General features: G+C 43.3%; 1 protein-coding gene across 2 annotated transcripts in view; it reads right to left on the reverse strand.

Annotated features, from left to right (window-relative positions):
* commd10 (COMM domain containing 10) overlaps positions 1 to 27,231 on the reverse strand; it is a 119,953-nt gene that overhangs the window by 36,245 nt on the left and 56,477 nt on the right. The window contains exon 6 of one of the 2 annotated variants that reach the window (XM_070863377.1): positions 26,169 to 26,216. The exons of the other annotated variant lie outside the window; for it this stretch is intronic. Within the exon in view, the coding sequence (XP_070719478.1) occupies positions 26,169 to 26,216 (48 nt within the window). The remainder of the gene's footprint in view (positions 1 to 26,168; positions 26,217 to 27,231) is intronic. 2 annotated transcript variants of the gene reach the window in all.

A 27,231-nucleotide genomic window follows, 5' to 3' on the forward strand; every position in this document is an offset into this window, starting at 1 on the left:
GTTTTGCCGTTTTCAGGGCAAAAACGGAGGCGGGGTGGAAAGTTACCACCTGGGTAACGTCTGCACTGTGTGGAGAAATTTTTGCCATCTGGGCCCTGCGCCAGGGGTGTAACACAAAGCGAGACATTGTACAACTTTTGCGGTGCAAAAATGGGAACCTCGCCAACCAAAGTGTGGGGCCGTGAGCGCTCCGAGAGAGGCCTTGGAAGGGGATTTTTTTTTTTAAATCACAAAGTGCGGGGCGTGCTTCAGGGCGTATGGGTCGGATGCGAGTCGAAATCACTGCCGGTGTCGCAACGAGAGGCGTTGCACATCTGATGCAGTTCTTCCCGGCAGTGCTTCTAAGCGCCGCCACAAAACAGACCGGAGGATCGCGATGGGGCACAGAAGACCTTGCCGCCCCATTTCTCGCCGCTCCGGGGCGAAACCTGGAGCGCAAAGGACCCAAAAATCCAACCCCTAAGGTGTTAACAATTAAACAGGTTATATGGGAGTGGGGGTGCAGCAGGAACCATGAAAAGAGAAGAATGCACAACTGGATAATAAGACTGAGCTTTGTCTTTTTTTTGTAAAGATTCAGACTTTGTTGAGTTGGTTTAATCATCCAGGCTTAATTTAAATTTTGTGGCACAGCATGCACACTTAACATTACTAAATTGGGTTACATCACATAGAAGCTATTGGGTTTAATATCTATCCCACCCTCAGTTAGAGATGACCTATGAACCGTATCACAGCTGGTGAATTATTAGTCAACCAGAGATGCACTTCATCCCAAGCAAAGGACACCACTAATGCAAAATGCTCAAAATCTGATCAAAGACAACAGAGTTTCAACAACATCTGAACAGCTCACTTTGGATTCTCAGGATTGGAGTGCTCTTATTACTATAACCGCAAAGCCACAAAAAGCTCAGCTTTTTAATAAAAAATAGAAGTGGTTTCTAACTACAGTCTACTTCTCCTAATTCAAAGTCACTTCATTCAAATAATTTGCAAATTTAAATTTTTACATTTTAAATTACATTTTAAAATTACATTTTAAATATGCGCCTGCTGACATACAGAGGCTGAACTCCAGGACATAGTCGACTTATTTATTGAGGTGTACGAAAGCAGGGCCTTACGCTAAACATCCGTAAGACAAAGGTCCTCCACCAGCCTGTCCTCGCCGCACAGCACTGCCCCCCAGACATCAAGATCCATGGCGCAGCCCTGGACATCGTGGACCATTTCCCATTCCTCGGGAGCCTCTCATCAAGAGCAAACATTGATGATGAGATCCAACACCGCCTCCAGTGCAGCCTTCGGCCACCTGAGGAAAAGAGTGTTTGAAGACCAGGCCCTCAAAACTGTCACCAAGCTCATGGTCTTTCAGGGCTGTAGTAATACCCGCCCTCCTGTATGGCTCAAAGACATGAACCATGTACAGTACATGTACACTTCAAGTCGCTGGAGAAATACCAACAACGATGTCTCCGCAAGATCCTACAAATCCCCTGGGAGGACAGACACAGCAACATTAGCATCCTCGACCAGGCCAACATCCCCAGCATTGAAGCACTGACCACATTTGATCAGCTCCGCTGGGCAGGCCACATTGGCTGCATGCCAGACACGAGACTCCTAAAGCAAGCGCTCTACTCGGAACTCCTTCACGGCAAATGAGCCAAAGGTAGGCGATATATAAACGGAAGAGAGTGACTAAAGTAAATGTTGGTCCCTTAGACGATGAGAAGGGGGATTTAAAAATGGGAAATGTGGAAATGGCTGAGACCTTAAAGAATTATTTTGCTTCGGTCTTCACAGTGGAAGACACAAAAACCATGCCAAAAATTGCTGGTCACGGGAATGTGGGAAGGGAGGACCTTGAGACAATTACTATCACTAGGGAGGTGGTGATGGACAGGCTAATGGGACTCAAGGTAGACAAGTCCCCTGGTCCTGATGAAATGCATCCCAGGGTATTAAAAGAGATGGCGGAAGTTATAGCAGATGCATTCGTTATAATTTACCAAAATTCTCTGGACTCTGGGGAGGTACCAGCGGATTGGAAAGCAGCTAATGTAACGCCTCTGTTTTAAAAAGGGGGCAGACAAAAGGCTGGTAACTATAGGCCGGTTAGTTTAACGTCTGTAGTGGGGAAAATGCTTGAAGCCATCATTAAGGAAGAAATAGCAGGACATCTAGATAGGAATAGTGCAATCAAGCAGACGCAACATGGATTCATGAAGGGGAAATCATGTTTAACTAATTTACTGGAATTCTTTGAGGATATAACGAGCATGGAGGATAGAGGTGTACCGATGGATGTGGTGTATTTAGATTTCCAAAAGGCATTCGATAAGGTTCCACACAAAAGGTTACTGCAGAAGATAAAGGTACGCGGAGTCAGAGGAAATGTATTAGCATGGATTGAGAATTGGCTGGCTAACAGAAAGCAGAGAGTCGGGATAAATGGGTCCTTTTCGGGTTGGAAATCGGCAGTTAATGGTGTGCTACAGGGATCGGTGCTGGGACCACAACTGTTTACAATATACATAGATGACCTGGAAGAGGGGACAGAGTGTAGTATAACAAAATTTGCAGATGACACAAAGATTAGTGGGAAAGCAGGTTGTGTAGAGGACACAGAGAGGCTGCAAAGAGATTTAGATAGGTTAAGCGAATGGGCGAAGGTTTGGCAGATGGAATACAATGTCGGAAAATGTGAGGTCATCCACCTTGGTAAAAAAAAAAACAGTAAAAGGGAATATTATTTGAATGGGGAGAAATTACAACATGCTGCGGTGCAGAGGGACCTGGGGGCCCTTGTGCATGAATCCCAAAAAGTTAGTTTGCAGGTGCAGCAGGTAATCAGGAAGGCAAATGGAATGTTGGCCTTCATTGCGAGAGGGATGGAGTACAAAAGCAGGGAGATCCTGCTGCAACTGTACAGGGTATTGGTGAGGCCGCACCTGGAGTACTGCGTGCAGTTTTGGTCACCTTACTTAAGGAAGGATATGCTAGCCTTGGAGGGGGTACAGAGACGATTCACTAGGCTGATTCCGGAGATGAGTGGGTTACCTTATGATGATAGATTGAGTAGACTGGGTCTTTACTCATTGGAGTTCAGAAGGATGAGGGGTGATCTTATAGAAACATTTTAAATAATGGAAAGGATAGACAAGATAGAGGCAGAGAGGTTGCTTCCACTGGTCGGGGAGACTCGAACTAGGGGGCACAGCCTCAAAATATGGGGGAGCCAATTTAAAACCGAGTTGAGAAGGAATTTCTTCTCCCAGAGGGTTGTAAAATCTGTGGAATTCTCTGCCCAAGAAAGCAGTTGAGGCTAGCTCATTGAATGTATTTAAATCACAGATAGATAGATTTTTAACCAAGAAGGGAATTAAGGGTTATGGGGAGCGGGCGGATAAGTGGAGCTGAGTCCACGGCCAGATCAGCCATGATCTTTTTGAATAGCGGAGCAGGCTCGAGGGGCTAGATGGCCAATTCCTGTTCCTAATTCTTATGTTCTTATGTTCTTATAAACGTTACAAGAACACCCTCAAAGCCTCCCTGATAAAGTGCAACATCCCCACCAACACCTGGGAGTCCCTGGCCAAAGACTGCCCTAAGTGGAGGAAGTGCATCCAGGAGGGTGCCGAGCACCTCGAGTCTCATCGCCGAGGGCATGCAGAAATCAAGCGCAGGCAGCGGAAAGAGTATGCGGCAAATCTGTCCCACCCTCCCTTACCCTCAACAACTATCTATTCCACTTGTGACAGGGACTATGGCTCTCGTATTGGACAGTTCAGCCACCTAAGGACTCATTTTAAGAGTGGAAGCAAGTCTTCCTCGATTCTGAGGGACTGCCGAAGATGATGATGACTTCTCCTAATTCAAAGTCACTTCATTCAAATTATTTGATAATTTAAATTGTTACGCACTAATTTCTCACTTTGCTGTTAGTTATGTTGCTTAATTCAAATTATTAGATCATACAATTTTTAAATGCACAAAATGATTTTGCATTATTAGTAGACTTGTGTTTCAGTACAAGTTAAAAATATTTTAGGATACATAAATGTGTGTGGAAAGATTTAAATTAAAAGTTTGCATAAACATATGCAAAATTAAAATGATGCTGCTGGCATATTAAAACCACAAGCGCATATATACTGTTCAAACAAAATGTGTATCTTCACATAGAGGTGCCATGGTTTAACCACAGCATTTGGGTTGGTCCTGAATCATTTAAAAAAAAACAGATCAAAGTACAGAAGTAAAAGACCACAGTTTTTCAATTATAATGCACACCTGGGTTTCAGACCAGTTTTCAATATAAAATGACTATACATTTCAAACCACATTTTCCTTGTAACCAAATAAGAGCCCTTCAGTGATGTTTAATTTAAGACGACCAGGGAGTGAATTCAATGAATCTTAATAGAAAGTACTTCTTTAGGTTTGTATATACAGAGCTCACACCGTAAAAAGGTTGGAAGGAATAAAATGTATTCCTTGGAAAATTTCCAGACAGTATTTTGAAGTGTTTGTATGGATGGGGGCTAATTATAAACACCAAAGGAACAATTCACTTTAGTCAAAGAAGTAATTATTTCCCATACTTGAAGACCTGATTCTTAAAGAAACTAGAACAATGAAGCCAATTCATTGTTTAAATAATAAAAAAAAACAGAATACAGACTACAAACTTGGAAAATTAAATGTCCCTTATACAGATTTGCTGTGCAATACAAGTATACAATTCTTCCCATACAAAGCTAAGTGTGTTCTATTGAACAAAAAGATTGGTCAATACTTGATTGCACAACTGATTTTTGCCATACTACATTTTACAATGCTACTAAATATGGGAGGTTTCTTCTCTTTCCAGTCATAAATCATTAGCAATTGTACTTTGACCTGTTTAGTTCTACTCAATTTACATTTTTTCCCCAAATAAAAAGTAGCTTTAATGTAATGAGTCTTATTATTGCCTGGACACCACAGTTAGCCTTTCTGGTATGCAGGCTTCACTGATCCACACTGTGAAAGACAAGATCGACTTTACAGTATTACTGTGGGAACAGAAATCTAACAGCACAAACATTCACAAAATAGTTTCTTTAACTCTGAACACAAAACAGGCAGGAATTCACTTTTTTTCTGAACGTCTCCAATAGGCCAAAGGCTGACAGATAAATACTGAAATAAGTTCTTTGTGTATTCATATTTGACCTCAGATTGTATATGGCTGAATTCCACTGACTAATTCAATAAAAATTTAATTTATAAAACACAGCAAAATAATTCTGCAGTGAAATGAATACTCTGGCATTAGGCCCCTCAATAGCTTTACCCCAGTGTGTAGTTTAAAAACAAAGAGTCTGTAAGCAACTTCAAAAAAATAACATAACACCACAGACACAAAACTTGCCACAGGCTATTCATTTCCTGACTGGAGCCACTACCTTTACTGGATTTCTGAAACTAGGTACTGAAAAATGATACCATTTCATCAATCATCAGCTCCTAGTATCCACCACTAAAAACAACATGCAATGGAAGTGTTAGGAGCCAAGACTAGGTAGATGTCTCATATTTCAGTGCCTCACCTCAGAAGTACAGTGAAGCTAGTAATCCTGATTGGGAAGTCTATAAACTTACAGTAAACTACAGCTTCTTTATAAAAAAAACAATACATCCTAAAAGATCTCTTATATCCTTTTTGGATAAATATTCAAGCATAAGGCCATTATCCAGAGTATCCTTTAACTATTGGAGACATTTCACTCTCACATATGGAAGGTACTCCATGCAAAAGTAGTTAATGCTATGCTCATTACCCCTATTTAAATATTCAGTTAGGAACAGGGGTGATCGTTACAGAAATAATTCCATAGGCTGCAATGGTTTCAATCTGCTGGGGCCACAGAATTATCCCTTGGGATTTACAACTGGGCTTAATAATATTAGATTGGTGTCTTTGAAGTTCACTGCATTTTCATGGAGACGGAAGGGTGGAAGAGAGTCTCAAGAAATAATTCAGCGCATTATTTTGCTGGACAATTACTTGTGGTTACCTACCTCCCTCAGTATCAGGCAACCCAAAACAAACAGGATCCTGGGCTGTATTGTCTGGACTAATCAGTATAAAACTTGGGACAAGATGAAAGGGCTACAAAAAGTTTCATTGAGATCTAATCTGGAGTATTGTATATCTTTCTGATCCTCAAAGCAAACATTCTGGCCCTGGAGAAGGGCAACAAGTGTCTAAATGTATTGAGCTTCGACTTTGTGCCTCGAGTTTGGATTTTCTAGAAAGGTGTAGAATTAGAAGGGACCAGATTTAGATCTTCAAATTAATTAAGGGCCATGGTAAAATACAATTGGAACAGATTGTTTGAGATGATGGGATTGGGTAGAACTAGGGGCCACCTAAATAAATTGGGCAAGCAGAGAGGTTGGATGTACAGAAGTTTTATTTTCTCAGAAGATGATCAACCTGTGGAACAATATTTCAGAATTGATAGCGAGGGCTAACTTTGTGCAGTCCTTCAAAAAAATGTTGGATCAAGTTCTGTAAAATTATGATGCAGAAAGAAAGATTTTCAGTAACAACAAACAGATTGGAGCTTCCTGAGGCTTACCCAATTGCTTTTAAAGGTTTCAGAGAGGAATTTTTGACAGAAGTTTCATGAAATGGCTATAGGTCCCTGCTTTTTGCCTCTCCCGGGAGGTGGTAGGGGTGGATAGAAGAGGAATTGTGGAGATGGGAGTGAGGAGGAAAGAGAAGAGGAAGGGTGGAGCTGGGAGTGGAACTGAAGAGAAAGGATGGTGAAGAGGAAGCATTTGGGTGGAGGTGATGGGAGCCAAGACTAGGTAGATGCCTCATATTTCAATGCCTCACCTCAGAAGTACACCCGCCCGGGTCATACAATTTACCAAAATAAGAAATTTGGGGCTCTTTTGTTTAACTAAGATTTGTAGCAGAATGAGTTCCATTTAAAGGGTATTAATACTCAGAGAAAAGTACTTTCCTCTTTACAACATTTTAAAACCAGAATTTCAATTCCCCCAGTCTACAAGCTGAAATTTTAAATATTATAGGGCATCCTGCTTAAGATCAGTAGCTTCTTTCATGTCCCTCAGCATCATTCAACTGATTTTCCCAGCAGGTACAGCAGTGAATAGCTTTGATTATGTCAAGTGGAGTCGGCAGCCTTATTGCTCCTGGATGTTGATCCTAGTAATCTACCCATCGACACAAAGAAATTGTTTGAGTCTGTAGCTTTTCTACTTTCTCGCTGGTGAATAGTCTACATTGTTAAGTTGCTGTTTTCTGATTGGTTTCTATTACTATTTGCTTCAGTTATCGTAATCACAATGAAGTAAATAACAAATCACATTCACCAACTAATCCCATTCTATCAAAATTAATTTCAGCAGAGTGGTTTTTATCATTATTATATTACTTGATGAAATTCAGATTATTAAAGTCAGATCGTTTCTTGAGAAAGTGGGCCTGCCCTGTATCCAATCTGGAGCTAGAACTTCCCAGGCGATTTCTTCTCATTAAGTGTGTTTTTTTTGTTCCTAAAATAAAGTGCACAAAATTCCCCAAACTTTAAGAATGGCGTTTTCAAAATATTGCCAAAAAGCGGATCACCAATGTGCAACGCGAAAAAAAAAAGTACTGCCCAAGTTTGGCCATTCAGCGAACCCATTTTGGGATGGAAAAAAAACGCACAAGAATAACAGGTGTTGCAGCCTCAGAAACATCAGTAAGTAGGAAGACCTGCAAAAAAGGCAAGTTAAAGTTTTTTTTTTAATTCTTTTGCAGCAATTACTTGGTGAAGACAAATGTAGGTCCCCTTGCAGACAGAACCAGGTGACTTTATAATGGGAAACAAAGAAATGACAGACCAATTGAACAAATACTTTGGTTCTGTCTTCACTAAGGAAGACACAAGTAACCTTCTGGAAATACTAGGGGACCAAGGGTCTAGCGAGGAGGAGGAGGAACTGAAGGTAATCCTTAATAGTCAGGAAATTGTGTTAGGGAAATTGATGGGATCGAAGGCCGATAAATCCCCAGCGCCTGATAGTCTGCATCCCAGAGTACTTAAGGAAGTGGCCCTAGAAATAATGGATGCATTGGTAGTCATTTTCCAACATTCTATAGACTCTGGATCAGTTCCTATGGATTGGAGGGTAACTAATGTAACCCCACTTTTTAAAAAAGGAGGGAGAGAAAACAGGGAATTATAGACCGGTTAGCCTGACATCGGTAGTGGGGAAAATGTTGGAATCAATTATTAAAGATGTAATAGCAGCACAATTCGAAAGCAGTGACAGGATCGATCCAAGTCAGCATGGATTTATGAAAGGGAAATCATGCTTGACAAATCTTCTAGAACTTTTTGAGGATGTAACTAGTAGAGTGGACAAGGGAGAACCAGTGGATGTGGTGTATTTGGATTTCAAAATGTTTTTGACAAGGTCCCACACAAGTGATTGGTGTGCAAAATTAAAGTACATGGTATTGGGGGTAATGTACTGACGTGGATAGAGAACTGGTTGGCAGACAGGAAGCAAAGAATAGGAATAAACGGGTCCTTTTCAGAATGTCAGGCAATGACTAGTGGGGTACCGTAAGGTTCAGTGCTGGGACCCCAGCTATTTACAATATACATTAATGATTTAGACGAAGGAATTGAATGTAATATCTCCAAGTTTGCAGATGACACTAAGCTGGATGGCAGTGTGAGCTGTGAGGAGGATGCTAAGAGGCTGCAGGGTGACTTGGGCAGGTTAGGTGAGTGGGCAGATGTATGGCAGATGCAGTATAATGTAGAATAAATGTGAGGTTATCCACTTTGGTGGCAAAAACAGGAGGCCGAATATTATCTGAATGGTGACAGATTAGGAAAAGGGGAGGTGCAACGAGACCTGGGTATCATGGTACATCAGTCATTGAAAGTTCGCATGCAGGTACAGCAGGTGAAGGCAAATAGCATGTTGGCCTTCATAGCGAGAGAATTTGAGTATAGGAGCAGCGAGGTCTTACTTCAGTTGTACAGGGCCTTGGTGAGGCCACACCTTGAATACTGTGTACAGTTTTGGTCTCCTAATCTGAGGAAGGGCATTCTTGCTATTGAGAGAGTGCAGCGAAGGGTCACCAGACTGATTCCCGAGAAGGCAAGACTGACATATGAAGAAAGACTGGATCGACTAGGCTTATATTCACTGGAATTTAGAAGAATGAGAGGGGATCTCAGAAACATATAAAAATCTGATGGGATTAGACAGGTTAGATGCAGGAAGAATGTTCCCGATGTTGGGGAAGTCCAGAACCAGGGGTCACAGTCTAAGGATAAGGAGTAAGCCATTTAGGACCGAGATGAGGAGAAACATCTTCACTCATAGAATTGTGAACCTGTGGAATTCTCTACCACAGAAAGTTGTTGAGGCCAGTTCGTTAGATATATTCAAAAGGGAGTTAGATGTGGCCCTTACAGCTAAAGGGATCAAGGGGTATGGAGAGAAAGCAGGAATGGGGTACTGAAGTTGCATGATCAGCCATGATCATATTGAATGGTGGTGCAGGCTTGAAGGGCCGAATGGCACCTATTTTCTATGTTTTTTAAAGGTCTTGTAAATGTTTTGTGATTTTAGATTTTTTGTTTTTTGCCTTTTTTTGTGTTTTCTCCCCTCCCAGGGCCTGTATTTTGGCATTGTTAGGCCTCAGGCTAAAGTGGACGAGATCGCGGTTATCATCATCAATCGATGTGCAACGCCGTTTTTTAAAAAAAAGGACAGGCGTATTTTGTGGCCAAATTTACCCCCTTAAAAAATGGTGAAATTTTTATTCTTATTTTTTCATAAAAATGACGTTATTTATCAAATAACGACAAGCTAGGGAATTTCTAGCCTATGGAGCTTCATAATCAGAGAGCCGGTGTATAGGGCCCTGTTCAATCCTGAGATTTGATTAACAAGAGCCTGGTATAGAGAGGTGTGAAAGAGTTGAGTTAGGGGGCATAGATTTATTTCCTTCATTAATTATTTTTTCTAAATTCGCGGTAGGCAATGCCACAAATGCATGCACTAATGAAATCAAAAAGATCAGAACCAAGCACAATGAGTTCTCATGGGCAAGAGAAATTCTAAATCAGAGAACAAAACTTCCAACAGCCAGCTGAAAAACTGGATAGAAATGTAGAATTTTCATCCACTTTTCAAAAAATTACTGTAACTTGATAGTACTGAACAACAAAGGCGGTCAATATTTTGATACGTAATTATGGGCAAAAACAGCAGACAAGTTCAATATCAAATATATATCTCGAGTGTACTGAATCCAGACCACGCTGGTTTGTGCCATGGCCGTGAGAATTGCGACCCAGTATTCACCCTAACCTCCTCCATTGAAAATATCAATCAAAAAAACTTTATGACTGGTGTTGTCTTCTTCCTTGATCTGACTGTCTAGTATACTGGTCTTCTGACAAAAATGGCGAGTGTCCTGCCAAATTGGGCCACCTGCTTGGTTGAATTACTGCTAATGGGCTGATGTTTCAGAGTACACATGGTTGACAGCACCAGCTCGTGAAGTTATCAAATCAATGGCTCCTTTTAGGATCAGTTCTAGCATCACTCCTTTTTAATATAAGAACATAAGAAATAGGAGCAGGAGTAAGTCATTTGGCCCCTCGAGTCTACTCTGCCATTTAATATGATCATAGCTGATCCGATCATGGACTAGGTCCATTTCCCTGCCCGCTCCCCATAACCCCTTAACCGATAAGGGAATAAGAAACTGTCTATCTCGGTCTTAAATTTATTCAATGACCCAGCTTCCCCACCAGCTCGCTGAGGCAGAGAATTCCACAGATTTACAACCCTCAGAAGAAATTCCTCCTCATCTCAGTTTATATGTACATAAATTATCTTCTCAACTCCTTCCAAATTGGACTGAGACCCTACAACTCAAATCTTCAACCAAAAGAACCTTCATGAGGACGGTAAATGACCTTGCGAGAGATGAGAGGTGCGAGTTTGGGGCCCAGAAGAGGCGAGGACCCAGGGGCAGCACGGGCCAGCCCACACTGCGATGTGCGCGCGTGCTTGGTCTGTGCAGCAGAGCTGGTCTCCAGTTAGACTTGGGTAATCCTTGCCACTGGACCAAGACCTAGCTCTGTCAAGCCCGTGTGGTGGCTGGTGTGCAACGGCCACATGTTAAAAAAATCCACACACAGGCATCTTCCACCCTTCACCATGTAGTTTGGGATCTGGAATATTAGGTCCTTCATTGAAACACCTGTGAACTCATCCCTTTTTGGCACGGAAGCAAGTCATCCTCGCTTCGAGGGATTGCCTATGATGATGATGATGATGAAGAAGAAATGTCCTTGCGGACAAATACAAACCAAGTCCCACATCGTTGAATCATACCCCCTAACTAAACTATCAAGTCTATCGCTTTGCATACTGGTGGGGCTCTAAAATGGCTGGAATTATATGCATATGCTAATTTCAAACATCTTGTTCAGATTGCAAATCAACAATATGTTCTTACAATAAGGGTAGGAGCTTCATGAAATCGATAACTTTTGCCGTTGAGAGATTCTGGCTGAAATCCAATTTTATTGCATTAAGAACTCAGTTTAGTGATCACAATGAAATTTATAAGTCGTTTAAAAAAAAAATCAAATACTCTCAAGTGACTAGCAGCATTCTTAAATTTTATTTGGATTGACATTTGCATTTTGCCGTGTCATTGACCTAAATATGCAGATGTTAAATGATTTATTTTGGAGCGTTAATGATGAAATCTCACACGTACTAATTCGTGCAATTAAAGTAATTAACTGCACCTAATCATGACGTCAGGGATGAAATTTCATCACTGCCAATTCATCCATTAACCACCTCCAGCAGAGAAAACAAATAAGCAGAAAATCTAATTTTATGAGTGATGTGTAGTATCAGTGAGAAACATTTACCTATTTGAATAAAGCAGCTGGATGTTTAGGCAACACTAAATTAATAAAAATAAATATACTGTTCAGAATCAACATGATTTGCCAGAAAATTAAGACTTCCTCTGATGGTGTCGCTCTCTACAGCATAACAGCAATACTGGATTATCACCTGGATACAACAAAAGATATTGCTGGTCACATTGCGGAGTGCTAGGACAGGTCATTATTAGTAATACATTAGCAGCTGTACTTCAAGTACCTGTGTAGAACTGGAAACAATCCAGGTACAGAGATTGTAGGCTACAGGTGAGAAAGGGATTTGCCTATAATGATCTCGGGTCCTCAAGCCTGCAGAACTCCTATCTAGTAGCCATTATGATTTTCCGCAATTGGAAAAGTTTAGAGATCAAGAACCAGCGAGTAAAAGTACTTGAAAATAAAAAAGGGAAGGTGGCTCAACCGTGGCTATCAAGGGAAATCAGGGATAGTATTAAAGCCAAGGAAGTGGCATACAAATTGGCCAGAAATAGCAGCGAACCCAGGGACTGGGAGAAATTTAGAACTCAGCAGAGGAGGACAAAGGGTTTGATTAGGGCAGGGAAAATGGAGTACGAGAAGAAGCTTGCAGGGAACATTAAGGCAGATTGCAAAAGTTTCGATAGATATGTAAAGCAAAAAAGGTTAGTAAAGACAAACGTAGGTTCCCTGCAGTCAGAATCAGGGGAAGTCATAACGGGGAACAAAAAAATGGCAGACCAATTGAACAAGTACTTTGATTCAGTATTCACTAAGGAGGACACAAACAACCTTCCGGATATAAAAGGGGTCAGAGGGTCTAGTAAGGAGGAGGAACTGAGGGAAATCCTTATTAGTTGGGAAATTGTGTTGGGGAAATTGATGGGATTGAAGGCCGATAAATCCCCAGGGCCTGATGGACTGCATCCCAGAGTACTTAAGGAGGTGGCTTTGGAAATAGCGGATGCATTGACAGTCATTTTCCAACATTCCATTGACTCTGGATCAGTTCTTATGGAGTGGAGGGTAGCCAATGTAACCCCACTTTTTAAAAAAGGAGGGAAGAGCAAAAACAGGGAATTATAGACATCGGTAGTGGGTAAAATGATGGAATCAATTATTAAGGATGTCATAGCAGCGCATTTGGAAAGAGGTGACATGATAGGTCCAAGTCAGCATGGATTTGTGAAAGGGAAATCATGCTTGACAAATCTTCTGGAATTTTTTGAGGATGTTTCCAGTAGAGTGGACAAGGGAGAACCAGTTGATGTGGTGTATTTGGACTTTCAGAAGGCTTTCGACAAGGTCTCACACAAGAGATTAATGTGCAAAGTTAAAGCACATGGGATTGGGGGTAGTGTGCTGATGTGGATTGAGAACTGGTTGGCAGACAGGAAGCAAAGAGTAGGAGTAAATGGGTACTTTTCAGAATGGCAGGCAGTGACTAGTGGGGTAGGTTCTGTGCTGGGGCCCCAGCTGTTTACATTGTACATTAATGATTTAGATGAGGGGATTAAATGTAGTATCTCCAAATTTGCGGATGACACTAAGTTGGGTGGCAGTGTGAGCTGCGAGGAGGATGCTATGAGGCTGCAGAGTGACTTGGATAGGTTAGGTGAGTGGGCAAATGCATGGCAGATGAAGTATAATGTGGATAAATGTGAGGTTATCCACTTTGGTGGTAAAAACAGAGAGGCAGACTATTATCTGAATGGTGACAGATTAGGAAAAGGGGAGGTGCAACGAGACCTGGATGTCATGGTACATCAATCATTGAAGGTTAGCATGCAGGTACAGCAGGCGGTTAAGAAAGCAAGTTGGCCTTCATAGCGAGGGGATTTGAGTACAGGGGCAGGGAGGTGTTGCTACAGTTGTACAGGGCCTTGGTGAGGCCACACTTGGAGTATTGTGTACAGTTTTGGTCTCCTAACTTGAGGAAGGACATTCTTGCTATTGAGGGAGAGCAGCGAAGGTTCACCAGTCTGATTCCTGGGATGGCGGGACTGACATATCAAGAAAGACTGGATCAACTGGGCTTGTATTCACTGGAGTTCAGAAGAATAAGGGGATCTCATAGAAACGTTTAAAATTCTGACGGGTTTTGACAGGTTAGATGCAGGAAGAATGTTCTCAATGTTGGGGAAGTCCAGAACCAGGGGTCACAGTCTAAGGATAAGGGGTAAGCCATTTATGACCGAGATGAGGAGAAACTTCTTCACCCAGAAAGTGGTGAACCTGTGGAATTCTCTACCACAGGAAGTTGTTGAGGCCAATTCACTAAATATATTCAAAAAGGAGTTAGATGTAGTCCTTACTACTAGGGGGATCAAGGGGTATGGCGAGAAAGCAGGAATGGGATGCTGAAGTTGCATGTTCAACCATTAACTCATTGAATGACAGTGCAGGCTCAAAGGGCCGAATGGCCTACTTCTGTACCTATTTTCTTTGTTTCTATGATTGGCTATAAAGCACTTTGGGACGTCCTGATGTCATGAAAGGCACTACATAAATGCAAGTCTTTCTTTCATCATTAGCTAATTGAATGAAGGCCTACAAAATAGCTAAGCTGCTGACACAGGCACCAATGTACAAAAAAGTTAGGAGAGAATTTTAGTGAAATGCAGGGTGCAGCAAGTCAGCTAATTCAAGAAATTGCATTATTTGGACTGAATGGGGCCAAGTTTCGGCCTGAGTTGCTCCTGTTTTTTTGGAACAACTGGTTTGGAATGGAGTATCTTCGAAATTTGAATTCTCGGCATTTAGTTTGCTCCAGTTCTAGTCAGTTAGAACAGTTTCACTTTGGAACAGAATTTTTTTTTTTCCCAAAAGGGGGCGAGTCCGGCCACTTACGCCTGTTTTCAAAGTTTAGGCAGTGAAAACTTACTCCAAACTAACTTAGAATGGAGTAAGTGAAGATTTTTGTACGTTCGAAAAAACCTTGTCTACACTTTAGAAAATCAGGCGTAGGTTACAAATTAGGCGTAGGGAATGGTGGGGGGGGGGGGTTTAAAAGGGAAGTTTACAAACATTAAACAATTCAGTTTTACAAATTATGAGCCATCATCAATAATAAATGATAAATACATCAATAAATCAAAAAAATTAATAAAAAATAATTTTAAAAAAATCAATAAATAAAATATTTTCTACTTACCGACTGCAGCTCCGAGAGTCCTTCAACAGCGTGCTGGGACGGCCCCCCCAGTGTGTCTCTATCTCTGTCTGTCTGTGTGTGTCTCACTCTCTGTCTGTCAGTGTCTGTGTTTCTGATAGCGAGGGGAGTGGGAGGGTGGGGGAAGGGGGAGGGAGGAGGGAGGAGGGAGGAGGGAGGAGGGAGGAGGGAGGAGGGAGGAGGGAGGAGGGAGGAGGGGTGGGGGAGGTGGGGTCGGGTCGGATCGGGTGGGAGGAGCCTTATCCACGCTGCCCCAGTGAGGCCATTCGGCCAGGGCTAAGGGCTGCGTGCTTCGGGCCCCTCCCACAGTTTTGGGCACCTGGAGCTACTGCACATGCGCGCCCACTGTAGCGCATGTGCAGAAGTCCCGGCACTGTTTTCAGCACAGAGACCTGACTCCGCCTCCCACAGCTCGTGCTGCGCCGCGCCCAGCTCCCGAGGAACTGCAGGGAGCTGGAGAATAGGTTTTTTTTTTTAGGCGCACTTTGTGGCGCGAAAAACAGGCGTCCAGGTCCGGGCTGCGCCGTTTTAGGCGCGGCCCGAATCTTGGGCCCGATATAACCAAGTTAGTAAGATTTTGTACCAGGATCTGACTAAAATTAATTAAAAAGTGAATTTTCTGAATTAAAGATGGTGATGGTGGGGAGATGGAGATGGTGGTGAAGAATAAATATGCTTGTGTGTAATCTGATTACAATTTAGAGAAACAGTTTAGTTATTAAAAACTTGCGTCATGAAAGGATTACACAAAGCTGTACAAAGAGCAGAATGTGCTAATGTTCCTGATTCTTCAATAGATTATACTTATCTTGTGTTATGTCTATCTTCTCACCACTTCCACCACCCATCAGTAGAAATAGAATTTTCTTTCTTCAATTATCACCATGTGGTGTCCTTCAGACAGCAAGTGAAGAAAATAGTCACTCTCAAAGGCTCCTTGCTCATGCATCGGAGTCTTACATTTTTGTACAACTGTCACACTCAAAGCACCTCACTTTGCATTCCACCCAACCAGTTCGACCCCGTTCTAAATCCCGGAATTAAAGTTATTTGCATGAAGGGGTGAGCACCAATGTTCCCATTGCTCTAGAAGTTCTGCACAGTAGGCTTTTAAATGAAAAAACTACACATGCGCAGAATTTTGAATTGGCAGCACAGCCCCCCAAAAAATTAGAAAGCACCTGCACTATTTCCAGTAACCCATGGGTGTCTACCTCATGGATGGCTGAGGAATTGTGGAAAATTTAAAATGCGTACCGTTTTACTGGCGCTGATTTCCTCACAGCGAGGTAACCACTGCTTTAGGTCCCATCTTGGCTAGGATTTTATCCTGATGTATAAGTACACAGACAACCAGCATATTTTGCTTTGGGGTCAGAGGGGGTAGCACTGGCAGGATATCCATCAGGTGACGTTATCTTCTTCTGACATCAGCATAAATGTGGGAGGGACGTGCATGCAGGAAATGCCCATTCTCAATTCCACCAGAATTAATCAACCTAATAAGCAAGGTTTGGGGGTTTAGGCTCAATATTTGGGATTTAAGGTGAAGGTTTGGGGGTTTAGGGTCAATATTTAGGGCTTAGGGTCAAGGTTTGGCAGTTTAGGGTCAATATACAGGATTTAGAGTCAAGGTTTTGGGGTTTAGGGTCAATATATAGGATTTAGGGTCAAGGTCTGGGGGTTTAGGGTCAAGATTTGGGGGGTTAGGGGTTTAGGCTCAGTATATGGGATTTAGGGTCAAGATTTGGGATTTAGAGTCAAGATTTGCAATTTAGGGTCAAGGTTTGGGGCATGCTGGCCTTCATAGCGAGGGGATTTGAGTATAGGCATAGGGAGGTCTTACTGCAGTTGTACAGGGCCTTGGTGAGGTCACACCTTGAGTATTGTGTTCAGTTTTGGTCTCCTAATCTGAGGAAGGACATTCTTGCTATTGAGGGAGTGCAGCGAAGGTTCACCAGACTGATTCCCAGGATGGCAGGACAGACATATGAAGAAAGACTGGATCAACTAGGCTTATACTCACTGGAATTTAGAAGAATGAGAGGGGATCTCATAGAAACATAACATTCTGACGGGATTGGACAGGTTAGATGCAGGAAGACTGTTCCCAATGTTGGGGAAGTCCAGAACCAGGGGATCCAATCTAAGGATAAGGGGTAAGCCATATAGGACCGAGATGAGGAGAAACCTTTTCACTGAGTTGTGAAACTGGAATTCTCTGCGACAGAAAGTTGTTGAGTCCAGTTTGTTGGACATATTCAAAAGGGAGTTAGATGTGGCCCTTACGGCTAAAGGTATCAGGTGGTATGGAGCGAAGGCTGGGGTGGGGTACTGAGGTTGCACGATCATATTGAAGGGCCGAATGGTCTACTCCTGCACCTATTTTCTATGTTTCTATGTTTCAAGCTCCTGTCTGTCCAACTCCAGGAATTTCTGGGTAAAAACTAATGCGGGCATAAAAGATCCGTGGTACTAGTTGAAGAGGAGTTGGGGAGTTCTTCCAATGTGCTGGCCAACATTTATCCCTAAACCAACATCATAAACAGATTATCTGTTCAATTAACTCACTATGGCGACTGCATTTGTCTACATTACAACACTTCAAAAGTAATTTGTTTATGTGAAATTGCTTTGAGCGGTCCTGAGATCCTGGAAGGTGCTATATAAACAAATTACAATTTTTTTTATAAACCTTATGAACATCAAAGGTAAGCAAATTAAGCACTTTAAGACAGTACAAGGGTGAGGTCATTGGAAGTAGCAGGCATGCTTAGTACAGTGCACTTATTTTGCTGACCTGATCATTCAGTTTTATTTTTCTTGCAGAGTGGCCATGTGTGGCTTTGTTAAGTTCTCACTGTCCTGATACCTCATTCCATTGATCCTGGGCAGCTCTCCTTGGGGCCTTGCATCACTATGCCAAACAGGGCATTCCACATTTGCCTGACTTCCTCCAACAGTAGTTCCACAGCTGCATCAGAAAGCCTGGAGAAGCTCCCTGCCCTCCAGCTGACCGGATAGATATTTATTTCCACTGAACTTGAGTGCACCAAAACCAATTTGAAGATTGGCTGCTCCATTAAGCAGCTGCAGGACTTTGAATCTCCAAATGGATGAGTTGCTAATCAGAGGCATTTTTGAAGCCCAGAGCTTCCCTCAAATATTGTATTACGGCTGGCCCCAGAAATTACATTGGGCCAGAGTCAACAATGTCAGGCCGGCCCAAGCTATGCTATATCTTACTTCCGTTGGGATCATGCCCGAGCGGAAACTCTAGCCTCATGTATGTGTGTATGGCACGGGTGAGTTAAAGCACATAATAAACCAGGATTTTATATTTTGTTTTAGACAGCTGGATTGGCCATTCATACAGCATGCCAGGACTTGCCATTTGCAACCACTCACTGTCCTGCAATGGAAAAGGATAAACATCGAAATCTAGGAAAGTCAGCATCAGGCCAGGTGAGTACTTTGAAGGCAGCTGTGATTTTTCTTTTGACAGTAAAAGTGCAAATGTGAGGTTGGCTCTGTATGACCAGCCATTCACACTAACCTCCACCTCTGGCCTCATTCAGCAAGACCGAGCTCCCAAGCTCAACCACCAAGATTTGTCACTCCAATTTGCCACAGAAAATAAATCGTATGCCATCCTTGCTTCAACTCAGTTTCTCGTCCAACTCCAGTTATCACTTTAGCATTCCTTACTAGACTGAACCACTTCCAATATCATTCTCCATTCCTCCCCCCCACCCTCACTGACTACTCCACTTCCCAACTCATGTTCCAGACTACCGTAATCACAATCACAGGAAATGTAAATATGTAAAAGAAAAAAATATATAACTACTGATATTAAAAATGATGAATGGGTCGCAGATTGTATTTCAACATGCATTGAATACTCGAAAGTCAGGCTCTATCTATGGCAAAATCCACTTTAAACGGGTCAACATTTACCTACAGTACGTGTTACACTATGTGGCACTATGATTGGGGTTTCCAGTGGCCTGCTTTTGAATTAACTTTACATGACAACCTAACTATATTTAATGTATGTAGTGAGAGTATACAAAGTGAAATAGTTAAAAAAGTGCTTTAATAACGCGCAGGCTCTGGCCACTAACTGACCCTGTGGCCTAAACTGTGATGTGTTCCTTTGTGCTGGGGCGTATGTGGTTTTCTGTTAAAAGGTAAGTAAAAGGTAAGCATTGTTCAAATGTTTATGCTTTTAATACTGTCTAAAACATATACTAAATTATTTCTTAATCCCCCATCTTCACAGATCCACTTTAACCCAGGCTCGCCGTTACAAATTAAAGACTTCTACAGATACCTCAGAGTTCACTGGTGTCAGTCACTCCTGTAAGCGATCTGAGCATCTTACTGACTCACTGTCCTATATCTGCTTGCACAACAGCATAACTCAGGGATGCAACAATAGCACCCCCTTGTGAAATGGATTGGTTATTTGTGTCCTTCACATTTGTAATTCTTCAATCTCTCTCAAAGTAGACCGAGCAAACACTTTGTGAGATGAAGCCTGGTACAAAGTAATACATTGCTTTTTTTCCACAAGGTGAACACATAGAATAACCGCTATGTTCAGATACACTTAATTTGATGTGTACAAGTTATGATCATGGAATGTTACAAAATAAACATAACCACATTTCACCACATCAGCAAGTTTTCTTATGTGACTTAAATAAGATAGTTTCTATCTATTCTCCAACATTTCTAATCTCTTTGCCTCAGGGGAAACTGTAGCTCATCTCTTCCCCCTTCCATCTATAAGCTCACTGCAGGAACGAGGGAAGGAGGTTGGAGCAGAGGTTTAACTCACTGAACCCCCAAAGAGTAAGCTCTGGGCTTGGATGGAAGGAAAGTGTAAATCATAATCTCAAACATCGCCCTAATGAAAATCTTGGGACTTCCCTCCCTGCTGAGGTAGTTTTGCTACTTTTGTGCCCTTGTCCCGTCTCCTCTATTTTCTTCTCCCCAAGAGTGTATGTACGTGTGTATATATGTGCGTACATGCATGCGCAGATACCAGGTGAGGAGAGGACTGGGTTTGACAGTGAGGTTCACATGAAGACTGGGCATTTGAACATGTAAGAGAAGCTGTCAGCATACCCCAGTATGAGTCATTGCCTTTAGGCTAGGAAATAAATTAGTTGTGGGGGGGGGGGGGGGGGGAGGAAGGGAGGAGGAGGAGGAGGAGGAGAGAAGAGAAATCAATCATTCGTGATTTAATTATGGTACTTTGCTTTCAATGGGCTCAAAATTGGCCCACTCATTTTTTTCCGGCACACTCACCAGAGATGCACAGACTTTGTGGGCTGAAAACAGCGCCGAAAAGATGTCTCCGGATTCTGGCCACTCTGTGGCCTCTCCCATGGCTTGGCGCGGTGTGGTCTGTCGATTGGGGCGGAGCTAGAACCCGGTGTGTAAAACAATGCCGGCAGCTCTCCGCATGTGCACTGGAGCGTTTGCGCATGCGCAGTAGCTCCTGCCCCCAGCCTGTGTGTGCGTGCTGCAGCGTAGGACCCAATGCTTCCCGCCCCTATCCCACGCCGAGTGGCCTCACGACACGCGCCGGGCTAGAACTACGTTTGCTGGAATAGTCAGAGAGAGAGGGAGAGTAAGGGATAGAGGGAGAGAGGGAGTGAGGGCGGGTCAGTGAAATACCCAGTGGAAGTAGAGGTTCCATGTCTCCTTTGGCAGGTTGGCAGTTTATCTTAGTCATTTTCTGCTTGGATGTCGGCGGCCTGTGCTCTCCCCGACGTCCCGCATCTATCCCCGGCAGAGTGGTTTCCCGCACCGGCAGGCCCGCTGACTTCCTGGGCTGAGTTTTGATAGGAAGGTAGACTTAGTTTGATTTTTTATTTCTTCTTGAATGTTTTTATGTTTCGTGAATTTTGTTGTGCTTTGCAAGGTCCTCTCCGCTTCCCTTCCCGCCCCTATCTCTGGCCGAATGGTCTCAGATGTACCTACCTGCGCTGATTTCTTAACTCTCCGCAAGGGTGTTCTGTGCGGCCACATATGCTGGCCTAAGTTAGTTTGGAGCAACTATTAGCTGTCCAAAATGGCGAAAGAATGGGGGGGGGGGGGCATGGCCATTGTACTCACCACGTGCTGGAGGAGGAGAGGAGGCCAGGCCATCAGTGGGGAAGGAGAAGGCAGATGGGGGGGGGGGGGGGGCGAGGCCCGATAGCCAGGTCCAGCCACCCAGTCGCTGCAGGAGGTCCAGCCGGGAGGCCAGGTCGCGCCGAGCCGCTGCAGGAGGTCCAGCCGGGAGGCCCAGGTCACGCCAAGTCGTCCAGTCGCTGCAGGAGGTCCAGCCGGGAGGCACAAGCCGCGTCGAGTTGCTGATGTGTGGTGTGGCAGGAGGCCTGAGGTAGGCCCAAACTTTTGGGATTTGCGGGGTTGGGGTTAGGGTGTGGATTTAAGTCTTAAAGACCCGCTATTAGGGTCTAATAGGGCTAGGGCTTGGAGAAGTTTAGACAGTGGGGGGGGGGGGGGGAGGTTGAGGGTAGGAGTTGCCAAGGAGCTGTTTAGCAGCAGAGCTCCCTATGGAGCTGCTACCCCAACGGAAAGGCTACGGGAGCGGATGAAATCCCTGCTGAGGCACTGGAGTATGGCGGAGAGGCAATGCTGGCGCGAAGACATAACCTCATCTCTCTCATCTGGAGGGAGGAGAGCATGCCAGGAGATCTTAGAGATGCCGTGATTGTGGCCATCTTTAAAAAAGAGGACAAGTCCGACTGCGGCAACTACAGAGGAATCTCCCTGCTATCAACCACTGGGAAAGTCGTCGCTAGAGTCCTCCTCAACCGTCTTCTCCCTGTGGCCGAGAAGCTCCTCCCGGAGTCGCAGTGCGGATTTCGTCCCCTCCGGGGCACAACGGATATGATTTTTGCAGCGCGACAGCTGCAGGAAAAATACAGGGAACAGCACCAGCCCTTATACATGGCCTTCTTCGACCTTACAAAGACCTTTGACACTGTGAACCGCGAGGGTCTATGGAGCGTCCTCCTCCATTTCGGATGCCCCCAAAAGTACATCACCATCCTCCGCCTGCTCCACAACAACATGCAGGCCGTGATCCTTGCCAACGGATCCATCACAGACCCAATTCACGTCCGGACTGGGGTCAAGCAGGGCTGCGTCATTGCCCCAACCCTCTTCTCAATCTTCCTCGCTGCCATGCTCCACCTCACAGTCAACAAGCTCTCCGCTGGAGTGGAGCTAAACTACAGAAGCAGTGGGAAGCTGTTCAACCTTCGCCGTCTCCAGGCCACGTCCAAGACCACTCCAACCTCTGTTGTCGAGCTCCAGTACGCGGATGACGCCTGTGTCTGTGCACATACAGAGGCTGAACTCCAGGACATAGTCGACGTATTTACCAAGGCGTATGAAAGTATGGGCCTTACGTTAAACATCAGTAAGACAAAGGTCCTCCATCAGCCTGTCCTCGCCGCACAGCTCTGCCCCCCAGACATCAAGATCCGCGGCACGGCCTGGACAACATGGACCAGTTCCCCTATCTCGGGAGCCTCCTATCAACAAGAGCAGGCATTGACGACGAGATCCCACACCGCCTCCAGTGCATTAGTGCAGCCTTCGGCTGCCTGAGGAAAAGAGTGTTTGAAGACCAGGCCCTCAAAACTGTCAGCAAGCTCATGGTCTACAGGACCGTAGTAATACCCACCCTCCTGTATGGCTCATAGACATGGACCATGTACAGTAAGCACCTCAAGTAGCTGGAGAAATACCACCAGCGATGTCTCCGCAAGATCCTACAAATCCCCTGGGAGGACAGACGCACAAACATTAGCGTCCTCGTCTAGGCCAACATCCCCAGCATTGAAACACTGACCACACTTGATCAGCTCCGCTGGGCAGGCCACATAGTTCGCATGCCAGACACGAGACTCCCAAAGCAAGCGCTCTACTCAGAACTCATCCACGGCAAACAAGCCAAAGGCGGGCAGGGGAAACGTTACAAGGACATCCTCAAAGCCACCCTGATAAAGTGCGACATCCCCACTGACATCTGGGAGTCCTTGGCCAAAGAGTGGAGGAAGTGCATCTGGGAGGGCATTGAGCTCCGAGTATCATCGCCGAGAGCATGCAGAAATCAAGCGCAGGCAGTGGAAAGAGCGTGTGGCAAACCCTTCCTTGAACTATCTGTCCCACCTGTGACAGGGACTGTGGTTCTCATTTTGGACTGTACAGCCACCTAAGAACTCATGCTAAGAGTGGAAGCAAGTCTTCCTCGATCCCGAGGGACTGCCTATGATAATGATGAAATGGCCAAAACAGGTGGAAGTGGCTGGTAATGCCCCCTTTTGGGAAAAAAAAGAAACTAAAAAAAAATCCCAACTAACTCACTTAAACTGGCGCAAATTGAATGTGCAAAATGGGGATTTTTTTAAGATACTCCAGAAAAATCAAGTTGCTCCAAAAAAAAAATGGAGCAACGCCCAGGCAATTTTGAGCCCTGTGTGTGTAGGTGTACCTGACTGATATCTGGCATCTGGAAGGGCAGTCATTTCATTGCATGAGATGTGTGATCCTATCTTACTGAATTTAATATTGGTTTACATTCAAACATTACTATATACTTTGAAAGTTTTAAACTGTCAAGGATGTTCTTCAGATCTTCAAAGGTACTTACAGATTCCATAAGTATTAACAGTAACCCCCAAGGGTCAAAAAACAGATCCCTTTTAAGTTCATTGCATATCTCCAGGCCACACAAAATGTCACAACTGACCAAAACTCAATTCAAAGCACTTGAAAAAGTTTGAACTTCAGCTGCACGGTTGTCGAATTACTTGGCTGTGTGGGAAATCATGGCATCAGTCTCAACTTCTTTTTGAATAGAGCCTTTGATTGATTTTGCGAGAAAAATAATGGTCGCTGAGCTTGCTCATTTAAACAAAAATAAAAAGCAAAAGGGCAATTAATCAATGTCAACAAACGTGTATAATTTATGAGGGTATAATACGCACGAGAGGTTGCTTTGATTTTTTTTTTTAAATCACCAAATACTGCAGTAACATTCCAATAACACCATTAGTAGCCACATTATGCTCTTAATGAAAGAGTCTAAGATACAAGAAAAACCTGTATACTGCAATGAAAATCTCTTGCTGCCCCACCTACTGAGAAAAGTGTTCAGGTGAGCACTGAGATTAACATTTTCAACCATGATAGCTTCTGTCGGCATCACCCAGCTGTGGATCTGATGTCCAACTTCGGTATGCACTAGATTCCTTTACAACTGCTTTTTGTCCGGTGGGGGGGGGGGGAATTAAGTTAATAAATGCCTCGTATTGCATATCAGCACAGAACAGCAACACCATCATCAGTATTAATAAATCTAAAGTTTGTAGATGACACGAAGCTGGGTGGCAGTATGAGCTGTGAAGAGAATGCTAAAGGCTTCAGGGTAACTTGGACAGGTTAGGTGAGTGGGCAAATGCATGGCAGATGCAGTATAATGTAGGTAAATGTGAGGTTATCCACTTTGGTGGCAAAAACAGGAAAGCAGATTATTATCTGAATGGTGACAAATTAGGAAAAGGGGAGATGCAACGAGACCTGGGTGTCATGGTACATCAGTCATTGAAAGTTGGCATGCAGGTACAGCACGTGGTGAAGGCAGCAAATGGCATGTTGGCCTTCATAGCGAGAGGATATGAGTATAGGAGCAGGGAGTCTTGCTGCAGTTGTACACGGCCTTGGTGAGGCCACACCTTGAATATTGTGTACAGTTTTAGTCTCCTAATCTGAGGAAGGACATTCTTGCTATTGAAGGAGTGCAGCGAAAGTTCACCAGACTGATTCCCGGGATGGCAGGACTGACATATGAAGAAAGACTGGATCGACTAGGCTTATATTCACTGGAATTTAAAAGAATGAGAGGGATCTCATAGAAACATATAAAATTCTGACAGGATTGGACAGGTTAGATGCAGGAAGAATGTTCCCTATGTTGGGGAAGTCCAGAACCAGGGGTCACAGTCTAAGGATAAGGAGTAAGCCACTTAGGACCGAGATGAGAACTTTTTCACTCAGAGAATTGTGAACCTGTGGAATTCTCTACCACAGAAAGTTGTTGAGGCCAGTTCGTTAGATATATTCAAAAGGGAGTTAGATGTGGCCCTTATGGCTAAAGGGATCAAGGGGTATGGAAAGAAAGCAGGAATGGGATACTGAAGTTGCATGATCAGCCATGATCATATTGAATGGTGGTGCAGGCTCGAAGGGCTGAATGGCCTACTCCTGTACCTATTTTCTATGTTTTACTCTTGCTGGCTTACAGAAACTGTATTGTATAACTGTAGAAAATTCAATTCTACGCTACATCTTACTGCAGCTTTGAAGTTCCTTTACACTGTAAAGAGTGAAAAAACATGTCTGACAAAAGCAGTATTTTTCAGTTATTGCTGTCATCAAGTGTTTAAAACATCAAGAAAAACAGCTTGGATTCTATAAAAGGGAACAGAGTGCTTTTCAGAGGTGTTTTTGCAGAGGGCATTTTCAATGGGGCTGAATTGGCCAAAAAAAAAAGTGCTTCGTTAAATCCTGGCCATAATTCGATACCCTTAGCAGGAACTTAGTTCAAATAGGTACACAACTAAACAAACTGAACACAAAACAGGAAGTGGCTTTGTTAGAGAACTTTTATACAGCTAATCTAATTAAAGGCTTAGTTGAGAAACAACTAATTAAGAGATCATTGCATTCTAGTTTCCATACTGCAATAGGATGACACTATATGAAACAGAACTAGACACAGATACACATAGAAATATTGATTTGGTCGTTACAATTAGTCTGTCAAACAATTACATTTTACTTCCTGCAACAGATTCAGAATATTTATCAAGCTCTTTTGCGACTGTCAGAAACTCAATTAATCACTGAAATAATCCTGTCATACTTTTCCATCACGGCTTATTTGTTATTGTTCCCCAGTGACAAAGGTGACTTACTAAATTCAGTTTGGGAAATACTTGGAAATTAGAAATCTGTCCTTGCACCTGATAAAACGAAAGAAAGCAGAAGTCCTAATGTGATGTAAAGCAAAATGTTATTGCAACTTTGTTGTGAATTACAAGCTGTACTCCAAGATCAGCATAAATGTCTAACAAAGCAGCAAATAAGTTAAAGCAAATATGGAAGAAGACATGTTGGCATGTAACACTTTAAAATTGGGATGAAAATATCTCAGGTGCTGTTTTTCAGTTAATGAGTACATGGGTGACAAGCCATTACTCACAAAAGTATGCACAGACAGCTCCTGGTATAGCCATTTCCAATGGAATATAGGGGGTGATGAGGTAAGTGATATACTGAATGAAACACTGGAATTATTACTTATGGATGAAGGAGGAGCAAGACCTGTTCCCAGAATGCACAGACTATAAGGTTACACTTGTCAGGCACATTTATATTTATAGTATGCCGCTGGCTGCAGAGTACTCCCACAGCCAATGGACACACTGTAATATGAATGAGGTGAATGCCATCCCTCCAATGGTACCCTACATATAATTGGTCCAGAAAATAGAAGTCAGAAACACAAAGCAAGCTTCTGTTCTAGTGGAAGAGGCAATAAAAAGTGCAGTGACGCTCAGAGGTCGTAAGTCGCCACTTGGAGTTCACAAATCTCGGTTTGTAAAAGTGCCTTCTGTTGGCACTATTTCTGAGCTACCAAAACTATAGACACCCAATTTTAAAAGCAATTCATAGTTTTAAAAGGACATTGCTTATTTTTAAGTAATTTTGACTAAATGAGACAAACCAATGTTTCCAGATGCAGACAGATCCCACAACACATTTTCAATTTGGAACCAGTGAGGGCAACGTCCAAATAGCTTACAAAACTCGTGATCCCCTTGTGATCAAAACAGAGATGGATTTTAAAACACCAAAATCACTAAAACATGAATGCAAATAGATTTACATTTTAAACTAATATGGAACTAGCGCCAGAGATACGCCAGAATGCGAGAGGAATTACAGGAGAGCAAAAGGTACAGATGAGGGAGAACA

The sequence above is a fragment of the Pristiophorus japonicus genome, chromosome 1 (assembly GCF_044704955.1).
Source record: "Pristiophorus japonicus isolate sPriJap1 chromosome 1, sPriJap1.hap1, whole genome shotgun sequence".
In the NCBI taxonomy this organism is placed as follows: domain Eukaryota; kingdom Metazoa; phylum Chordata; class Chondrichthyes; family Pristiophoridae; genus Pristiophorus; species Pristiophorus japonicus.